The 10,476-nt window shown below is 45.1% G+C and overlaps 1 protein-coding gene across 6 annotated transcripts in view; it reads right to left on the reverse strand.

The window, feature by feature from the left end:
• LOC308307058 (abl interactor 1-like) overlaps positions 1-10,476 on the reverse strand; it is a 110,654-nt gene that overhangs the window by 1,268 nt on the left and 98,910 nt on the right. For 2 of the 6 annotated variants that reach the window (XM_080752167.1, XM_080752165.1), the window contains 3 exons: positions 7,039-7,323; positions 2,849-2,935; positions 238-453 (listed from right to left, as the gene is read on the reverse strand). In XM_080752167.1, coding sequence (XP_080608293.1) covers positions 238-453; positions 2,849-2,935; positions 7,039-7,323 — 588 coding nt within the window. The remainder of the gene's footprint in view (positions 1-237; positions 454-2,848; positions 2,936-7,038; positions 7,324-10,476) is intronic. The other 4 variants (XM_080752170.1, XM_080752168.1, XM_080752166.1 and 1 more) reach the window with 3 other exon arrangements.

Raw genomic sequence — 10,476 nt, forward strand, 5'->3', positions numbered from 1 at the left:
CAGCTTTTCTAAGTATTGAGGGTTTAAGTGGTTAACAGTCTGAAAATACACATTAACATGAATCCAACACTGATGGAATCTATGAACAAGTCGAATCTGCAACATAAATATGTAGTGAGGGTAAAAAAATGCCAGATCTACAAGCTCAAACACATTACATCACACCCTACCTTTATATACCATAATATATAGGACTTAAGTGGTTAATGTTTTTTGCTCCTTTTCGAGCGCACGCACCTTTCTCGATGTAGTTCTTGGGTGCCCACATGGGGTCTCCGTCGGCGTAGGGGTCGTTGTAGTGCACCACGGCGGCGTCCACGTCGTCCACCTCCTCTTCGTCCTCCTCCCCCTCCCCGTAGTCCACGGGAGGGGGGGGCGGAGGGGGCGGGGAGTCGTCAAACAGGGGCAGGTCGTCCGGAGGGGGAGGGGGGGGCGGGGTGGGTGTGTCTGCGACTGTTGGAAAGAGAGCGGCGAACAAAGAGAGAGAGAGAGTGAGATTATGGGTGAACATGGCTCAGAATCGACCGTATTTACACAGAGACATTAAAGGACGCCTTCGCCCCATTTTCAACCTGTCTTCATATAATTAGCCCTTCACTAAGCCCCTACTAAAAAAGCTTTTAGCCAATGCTATCTTAGAATAACTTCCTGCTTGCCAAGGATTGCCTTGGCAATCCTTGGCAAGCTTGGCAAGCTTTTTTGGGAGGGGCTTAGTGAAGGGCTAATTGCTCAAGATCCGTCAATGATGTCACTGGTAGGCGAGTTTCTGACCGAGTTTCTTCCTATGAGACTGAGCAGTCAAAAATGGTGCCATATTATTATTAGTACATGAAGAGATGTTGAAAATGGCTGAAGTCGTCCTTTTTAACATTATGCTCTTATGTCATCTCAAGTATGATGTCACTGTGTGAATATGGTCAATGGGACCAGAGAGAGTCATAATCAGGAATAACGCTACAGGGCCTGGTCTGTGCACGTATATGCATGGCATGCTCCATGCCAAGAAGCGTGATTTGGTTTAATAAGACGGCAAAAGAATCATGCATAATAATCGTAAACAGAGGGGGGTCATGCAAAAAAACGTAATTTGTGATGAACATGCTTGCATCTTGTCTCCGTGTTTCAAGTTCCTCTGGATATTTGGGCATAAAGCTTCTCAAGTGTTTTATACTGTTAAATCCCTACTGATTTGACGGTGAAGTTGTACTCACGCATACACACACATACATTGTTTCATATCGTCACTATCGGGCAGAAACCTTGTCCAAGTTTCAAATTTATATGTTCCCCCCCCCCCCCCCGTAAAGTGAAGCCCTGCTTCATCATACAAGACAGTCGCACAAAACTAGAGAACATAGCTGATCTACAAGGTTGTAGATCAGCTATTTTCACTGTTTTAAATCATTTTTAAAATTATAAATACAAAACGGTTTTAGACAAGGTTTCAACCCAACAATGATATTTACTCTATGCTGGCTCATGTTAGTTAGTAAATGCAGTGAGACAGAGAAAAAATCACTTCATTTAACTCAATTACGTTGTCATGGTTTAGTCAGATTATCGGCATCATCTCATAAATGTTTCAAACATAGAACACAACTCAAAACCGTCAGTAAAGATTGCATTGCTATTGCAATATATCTGTTGGTATCGCAAAATGCCAACAGGGGGCAGCAGAGTCTCCCGTTCCCTGGAATTACGCCCACAATGTTTTTGTCCACACCTACAGTAGTCCTTCACCTTACACTCAAATCTAGAATACTACAAGTGTATACTCTCAATACAGATAAATACATCCCCAAACAATCATTTTAAGGTCACTTACTGTACACCTAAAACTAAGCGAAAAGAACTAAGAGAGAGGACAGTAAATATCCTTTATTCATTTTTTTAGGTATCCTCTTTTTATGTAGTATGAATTATATTCTGGAAGCTTAGATGCATCTCTTTACCCCTATCTGTATCTTGTCCTGCTTTTTCTGCCGTGCTGCTGTTATGACAACTGAATTTCCCTCGCACTCTTTCTATGGCGATGATGATTGAACCCGTCAGATACCTTTTACAAACAAAATACCGTCTTTGATGATTGTATGTTAGTAACGCATTGATGATGAGGGTGAGACAGTCTAGTCTAGACCAAGGGTTCCTAAACCTTTCAGGCCACAACACCCCAAAATAATATTTGAACTGGGTACCGCCACCCGCACCCTGACAACTGACAAGCACTTGGATTTACAGGTATTACATTTAGTTTGACTCGGATCCACAGATAAACATTGTGAAAATAGCCAAACTACAAGCTCACAACGCCTCTTTCTTACGAGATATTTGGCCAATTTGGAATCAAAAAGGTTTTAAAAATAATTAAATTGTAACTTTAAAATGTACAGATACCCTGTGTTGAGTGAGAAAATAATGTTGTACTGTTACATTAAGCTAATCATCTGGGGACCCCGTGAAATGATTTGGCGGGGTCCTGATCCCCCAGTCTGGGAACCACTTTGTCTAGACCAGTGGTTCACAACACCTGGTGTTGCGAGGCGTTGTGAGCATTTAGATCTGCTATTTTCACAATAGAACCGTGTTATACAAAATGTAAAGCTTCAACTCTTAGTGCTCGTCAGGGTGGGGGGTCCCCAGTTAAAATATGATTATTTTGGGGGTCACAGCCTGAAAAGGTTGAGAACCACTGCTCTAGTCAAGACAAAAGGAAGAGAAGGGCAACAACAAGCCACGGTGCATGCAGACGTGTTCAGGAGACAGACAGACGGAGAGATTAGTTGGACATAAGGCAGTGGATGAGGAGGTCGATGGATGGTTGTCTGGGGCTCTCTCTCTCTGAACTTACTGCTCTCCTGCATCCTGGCCACAAAGCCAGTCAGTGGGATCTGTGGAGTCAGCTGAGCCATGGGTGGAGGAGGGGGGGCGATAGACACTGAAAGCCAGCACGGAGAGGAGGGAGAGAGAGGGGGAGAAGGAGAGAGAGAGAGAGAGAGAGAGAGAGAGGACAGAAAGGATGGGAGCGGAAGAGTGAAAGGTAGAGGAAAGGAGGATGACATTGGGGAAAGGAGGAGGATACAAGACAATCAATCAGTCACCGAGAATGGATAGGAGACTGTTAAAGCTAAGGTTCACCCAAAAAAAATGACTTCCATCATGAAGCCTTTCATGGAGATTTATTTTATTGTCATATTCCTGAGCCAATAATTTGATGACCGGGCGGAGTAGGAGACTTGCAGAGTTATCCTGCCGGAGACATAAGCATCTTTCCCTCGGTCATCAAATGATTGGCTCGGGAATTCGGCAAAAACAATAGAAATCTCCATGAATTCAAGGCGTCATGGCGTGTGTAATTAATGTAAAATTAAGTAATTTGTTGGGTGACCTGCTCCTTAACCCATTTAGGCCTAGAATTATTGAATGTTTTAACCAGTGAAAAATAGCAGATATGCAAGCTCACAGCGCGGCATCGAGTGCCGCGCTGTGAGCTTGTAGATCTGCTATTTTTTTTGTGAAAAAGTTGTGAAAATATGGGCAAATCTTTGAATATATGTATTTTCAAAGCAAACGTTTGTAACTCAAATTTTGCTTCTGGGTGGTCCCTGGAACTAAATATTTTGAGATGCGGGTCCGTGGCCAAATACATATCATTTTGGGGGTCCTTCACATGAAAAGCTGAGAGAACCACTCTCAAGAACAGACTAACTGAGCTCCATTTAAGTGAAAAGGACCTTTTCTTTGACAATGGCTAGCCAGATTGCTGACATAGAAACATAGGTTTTTCAAAAAATCTTAGAAGGATTCAAAAGACACTTATGGAATCGGGTCAAAATTCTAATGTTCACAATTTTTTTAGCAGATCTACAAGCTCGCAGCGCAGCACCGAGTGCCGCGCTGTGAGCTTGTATATCTGCTATTTTTCAATAGTTAAAGCATAAAATAATGATACACAATAATGTGTACCCGTTCTGAATGGGTAAAAAAAAAAAGAGTGCTTCACCGATACCAAGCAAACAACACCGACAGAGAAGACAAAAGACGGGGGAAAAGGCATAAACCCACACGTAATCCCAGCGCTGTGAGATTAGACACACCCACCACCACACCCAGACAGTCAGTGCAACGTGAACAGGAGTGACACGGTGAGATTAGACCACGCGTGCCGTGCGCTGGCGGTGACACTGTGCTGCTGCTGCGGAAAAGTTGGAGTGACGCTTGTTGTGACCGTGACGGGATTTCCTCATGGTATCTGCGCCGGGGTCACAGAGATTTGGAGGATGAACCCGGTGCGGGGGGGATTAACCGCTGCGTGGGATTTGTCCTCGTTCTCACACAGCAAAAACCTTTGGGAGTGTTGATTCAACTCAGACTTGTTGCACCCGTTTAACCCACTCTTGAACCAGTCCAAACTAAATGACTACGTTCTGCACAATACCTCTGTCAGCCTAATCCCCAAATCCCTGTGCATGGCCACTCGAATGCCTTTGAACCCTGTTGCTGACATTCAAGTACGTGTCAATAATGGGACTCCCTCTTTCTTCGGTGTGTCGAATAAACCCTAACCTCACAGAAAATATGCCTAAACCTTACCTCAAAACCAAATATAAATATACCAAATTTCATACCCCACCTCAGGGACAGCCGGACTAATATAATTCAGGTTGACGATGCATGCACAGGTCCATGAGTTAATTGCCTTCCATTATGTTTCCTTCCATTTAAAATGTCACAGTGTTGTCAGTGTGACACCGTTTTAAAATCTTAAAACAGGCACAGGTTTCCCCAGGAGGTTCCAACGCCACCTCCAAGTTTAGAACACAGATGATGTGTTGAGGAGCAGACCTGTTACAGACAGTATTATACTATTTCTACACTACAGTCAAGTCTAAGCAAGGTCACACAGGACAGAAGAACCCAAAAATAATCCCCCCCACCCCCCACAAAAAAAATGATGCTTAAATTGAGTCAGTGGAGTGGACACCTTGGGATGCGGGTTACCTTGTGGAGCTAAAGTACTACAGTTTAGAGACTAGTATTTTCCAACCAGACCCAATCTAATCAGACAGGCGGAGTTAGGCATCTGTGGATTAAAGTAAAAATTAAATCCTGCCATAAGTTATATGATTGTGAAACAGTGTGAAAGGAGCCCCACACTCTTGCGCTGTTTCCTAGAAAACAATATGTAAATTTATTTTTAGTCAAATTAGGTTTTAGTAATATAATATAAGATCGTCCATTTTCGCTGCGCAACATGCTTCCATGGAGGACATGCTGGCTTCTATGGAATCCCAGAGACTGAAATCAGTCAGTGAGTGCGTGCGTGCGTGGAGGGATACGTCAAATGGATGCAAGAAGAGTGGACACTAATGAAGAGTGGGCACCTCAATGTAAAATGTACTATTTTGTCCAAAAATGTTTAAGATAAAATATTTGAAAAATGGTCTTAAGTCATGCAAAGTATACATGATGTGACATGCACGGTGCATCATAGCCATTGCAGAAATATTAGGTCTTTAATTATCAAATGTTCAATCATGTTCTAATCAGGTTTACTTTACATTAAACACTTTTCCTTAGTGCCCACTCTTCCTAATCGCCTTCAAAGTATGCTTTTAGGTGAGGCCAAAAAGCTGCCAAGTCCACGTCTATCATAAACAGATATCGGCTGTCTGTGTCATTATCTGGTGGGGATCCAAGGACGAGGCGTTACACATCAATACTAAAGACATCCCGTCGTCAGACGAAGCAAAAAAGCCTTAGGCTGCACTTCTTCCAGACTTTCACTGAAAAGCAGAAAGTCAATAATTCAGTCAAGAAATTCAAGCTCGACCTTGGTTGCAAACTTCTGTTCTGCCGGCTATGTTGCCTGAAGCCCTGAGATTTGTCAGTGTCATCTACTGTTGGACATTAAGTGACTTTTCTTGATGGGTGGTGACAGCACCAGGTGCACGAAAGCCTGGTATGAACCTCATACTTATTAATGAATGTAAAGGTAGCTCTCCACAAAACAGATGACTACAGACTAGGATGAAGTTGGGAGATCAGTCGGTTGGAAGACGTGATAAAAAGTTGCTGAATGCACCTGAGAGCCGACAGACGGCGACTATGGCGCAGTTATCCGACATCTGTCAGCTTTCGACGCTTCCCTACAACTTGCGACCCGACGCTATCGGCCATTCGACAGCAGATTTTCAGGGCAAGAGGCGCTTTCTGGGGTGCCCGCTGGCCTAATGGTCCAGGCTCATACCACATAGGCTCTGATGCCTGACGGCATGTTGCGGGTTCGAGTCCCGATCCCGACAACCTTCGCTGCGTGTCACGCCACCATCTCTCTCCCCATTTCCTGTCAGTCTACTGTCCTATCGATAAAGGCATAAAAGCCCACAAACAAATATATACCAGTAAGACTCCCTAATCGGGAGATAAGCGACCTTTAGGTCACATAAGCAAACTTTAGAAGGCAATGGTAGCCAATCAGGAGGGAATATGGGAAATGGGACAGATCCATGTTAATGACATGACTTTAGAGATTCTGTGTACTGCTTTGTGTGATTTTAGGGCAAAATCTGTAGGAGCAGTGTGCAAAAATATGTGTTGCCAGAATCGGCTTCATGGTGGCGCTAGAAGAGGGCCATGTGAGAAATGAGGGGTGGAGGTTGTGGTTTGGCAGCCAATGAGTGTGTGTGCAAAGTTTGGCATCGATAGGGCTAACGGTGCCAGGGAATGGCAGGGATAAGAGTAGGGGCAAAAGTGTGACGTGACGCAACGGACAGACAGAGGGACAGACGGAGGGACGGACAGCTGGTGGAGCTTTTCATAGTAACTTGCGACCTGATGATGGCAATAAAAAAAGAGGCGCTTTCCAACACTTACCGCCGCCGACGTTGGTGTGGTGGAGAGCTAGCCTGGCATCGCCAGACTGATTATGCGGTGGATGAACAACGTGTGAGTGAATCCACGTAACCAGTATGGCCAATGCCAGGCTAGGGGAGAGCTACCTAAACAAGGGCTTGAAAAGGGGGGAGTTATTAGTCTTACTTGAGTTCTGACCATAGCCCGGAGTGCCTCCGTTAATGTGAGGCTGCTGCTGCTGTAGCTGCTGTAGCTGCTGTTGCTGAAGCTGCTGCTGCTGCTGAAGCTGAAGCTGCTGCTGCTGCTGCTGCAAGGAGTACTGGGAGGTGACCGACGGCGCCCGCCGGTAGGTGCCCGTGGCCGAGACCATGGAGACGGAGGAGTTCGAGGAGTTGTGCCGCGAGATCTGCCGCGAGATGGTCCCGAACTGGGACATGGGAACGGGGCCCAGGCCCGGCCCAGGGGCAACCACTAGAGAACACACCCAGGGATGGATGGGGGGGAAAGGACGGGACGGGGTTAGAGGAGGGGGACGGGGGATTAGACAGACGAGATAGGAAGGGGGAAGAGTGGATAAGAGGAGAAACAGAGAGCACCCGGAACATGATTAGTAAGATTGCAAAGGCACAGATTTCATTTGACTATTTAACCACAGGAACCCTAGCATCCCTAATCTGGGTAGGGCCAACATTCTGTTGCAGCTCTACAAGCTCACAATGCATCATGTTGTGCCGAATTGTGAGCTTGTAGATTCTTTTGGCGAGGAGATTTTTGTATAGAGGGGGAAAAAGGATTTAGGGTTTAAGTGGTTAAAAAAAACATTGATTGGGTGCCCAGACCTGCGGAGGAAGATTCCATCAACATCATCCACCAATGAGATCACAGGGAGAGCGGAGCAAAGGGAAAAGCCAACATAAATGATTGCATTTGGGTAATAGTGTTAAAAAGGCATATTTCAGAGAGTGCAACCGAAACAACACGACTCCCCCCGAGGGAGCCTTGAGCAGACCTGCACTTCAGATGCACTTATCCCATTTAGGCCTACAATTATTGAATGCTTTAACTATTGGAAAATAGCAGATATACAAGCTCACAGCGCGGCACCGAGTGCCGCGCTGCGAGCTTGTAGATCTGCTATTTTTGAAAAATCTTGAAAATGTGTGCACATTGAGATAAGGGTTTGCGGCCGACATAATGTGATTTTGGGGGTCCTTGACATGAAAAACTTTGAGAACAGCTGATTTAGAGGAAGGATTTAGAAGTCGGGTCAAAGATCGGGTCAAAGATATTCAAAGACTTGCACACATTTTCACGATTTTTCAAAAATAGCAGATCTACCATCTCGCAGCGCGGCACTCGGTGCCACGCTGTGAGCTTGTATATCTGCTATTTTTCAATAGTTAAAGCATAAACTAATGGTTAAAGTTGTTCAAATTTAACGCGACTCGGGCGCGTTCCAGGTATTTGAGAGTTAAAGACTTTTAACCAGACAGAATGGATCACAAGAGGCTCAGATAACCCAGAGAGAGAGAGCAGCAGCAGAGGAAAACTATTAGAGACAGAAACACAGACGTTCCCTCGGGCTGATCTTGCAGGCTACTAACAAGCTCTGTTTTTAAAGGGATAGTTCACCCCCAAAATGAGCCATTACTCACCCCAGGGAGACTTGAATTCATGGACATGTACTGTGTTTTCTTTTCTTTCTTTATTTCGCATTACTAAGCCAATACTTTGATGACCAGCAGTGGTTCCCTATGGAGACACAAAGAGCCTGCTTTGTTCCCTATGGAAAACCACAAAAGAGTCTCTTCAAATTATTGGCTTAGGGATGCGACAAAAACAGTCTCCATGGGGTCAGTAATCAATAGAAAGAAAGAAAAAAGTAATTTTGGGAATGAACTATCCCTTTAAGCACTATCCTCTTTCCTCTGAATTCTTCCTGCTTTACGATACAGGTAGAGATTCACTGCAAGCGGTGGACACTGTGAGCAACTAAGTAAGCAGGTCGAGGAAATGACACTGAGGCTTTTACAAATCTGTTTACATTCTCCGTGAATGACACGAGTGTTGTGATGGGTCGAAAAAGATAGTTTCCGAGGGAAATACGTACAACGGAAGTGCTGCCTCTTCTCGCCCGCACACTCTGCTTTAGGTCGTGACCAGGGCTTTCTCTTTGCAGATGAGTAAGGCTAGGAACAAGGCTAATCCCCCCCGTTTCACAAGGCACTATAGCCCTGGGAGATGGTTTGCTGAGGTGGAGCACCACACCTACCATCAGCTCCCAGTACTTACCGCACCACTTGCCGCACCCAAGCCGTGCTACTCATACGCAAGGTTGGCGGTGCCCGGGATCGAACCCATGACCTGGTGGTCGAAAAGGCGAGAGCTCTACTGACTGAGCTACCCGGACACAAAGCTGGCCCTCTTCCAGTGAAGAGCTCCAGTCGAGCACGTACGATTAAATGCCCCCCAAGAGGCCAACGGCCTTCACATCATGAGCATGCTTCTGTAACTTTTGATTTTCCTGTCGCAACAGAGTTTAAGACAAAGTGTTTCGCTGACAATGTATTTCACACCGGGGCAGCGAGCCAGAGGTCAATCTTGGACCGTTGCCATGTGCTGTACCAAATAAAGACTGCATCTACGACTATTGACAAAGGTGTGTGTGTGTGTGTGTGTGTGTGTGTGTGTGTGTGTGTGTGTGTGTGCGTGCGTGCGTGTGTCAGAGAGTGAGATAATAAGAGCAAGGGAGGAGAAGAGGGCTAAGCAATACATTTTGTATTACTTGGGCATTTCCTGTTGACAGTGCTAGATAACAGAATCTCTCAGGAGAGGCCATGTTCTTAGGCTGTGTGTCAAACCAAAGCATTTCTTCTTCCCAGCTGAAAACACAAGCCGCTCCACCCAAAAATAATAATAATAATAAAAGTAGAAAAATAAAGAGTTGAAAATATTTGAACTCTCGGCAAGCAGATAGAAATGACACACGTGCACCGAGTCATGTTGCTGGGTTTCCAAAAAAACGCGGCACTCAACATTGTAAACAATTAAAAACATAAGCTGCGCTCAGGAAAGAAATGCCTTGGTGGACACAGCCTCTTAAGCCAGGCAGCAAAACTGTTTTAAGGCCAGTCCACACCAATGCAATGTGAAAATAGCAGATCTACATGCTCACAACGCCTCGCGCTGCGAGGCGTTGTGAGCATGTAGATCGGCTATTTTCAAGGAGTTGCATTGGTGTGGACCGCCCCCGGCCCCCGGACAGAGATGGGAAAAGATGGGACCACAGGATACAGGGACTCAGAAACAAAACAACTACAAACTAGTCTCATGTAGCCAGACAACTATTCCACAATCTCTGAATGCTAATGCTATATAGAGTCTGGAACTACAGCTCCTGAACGGCGAGTAATGGAAACTGGCATTTCCGTTCAAGAAAATATTTAAAATTTTTAATTTCTGCTAAGCAGTAAGCTAAATATGCTTAGATGATTTTTATTTATATAATGATAAATGTGCGTGATGTGAGACGGAAACGGAAGTGAAGAAGAGGCTTCACTTCCGCTTTAACCGGGTACTAATAATTCTTCTTACGTTATTCCAGACTGTATGCCAGGAGCATTT

The sequence above is a fragment of the Nannobrachium achirus genome, assembly GCF_963921795.1.
Source record: "Nannobrachium achirus genome assembly, chromosome: 21".
In the NCBI taxonomy this organism is placed as follows: Eukaryota; Metazoa; Chordata; class Actinopteri; order Myctophiformes; family Myctophidae; genus Nannobrachium; species Nannobrachium achirus.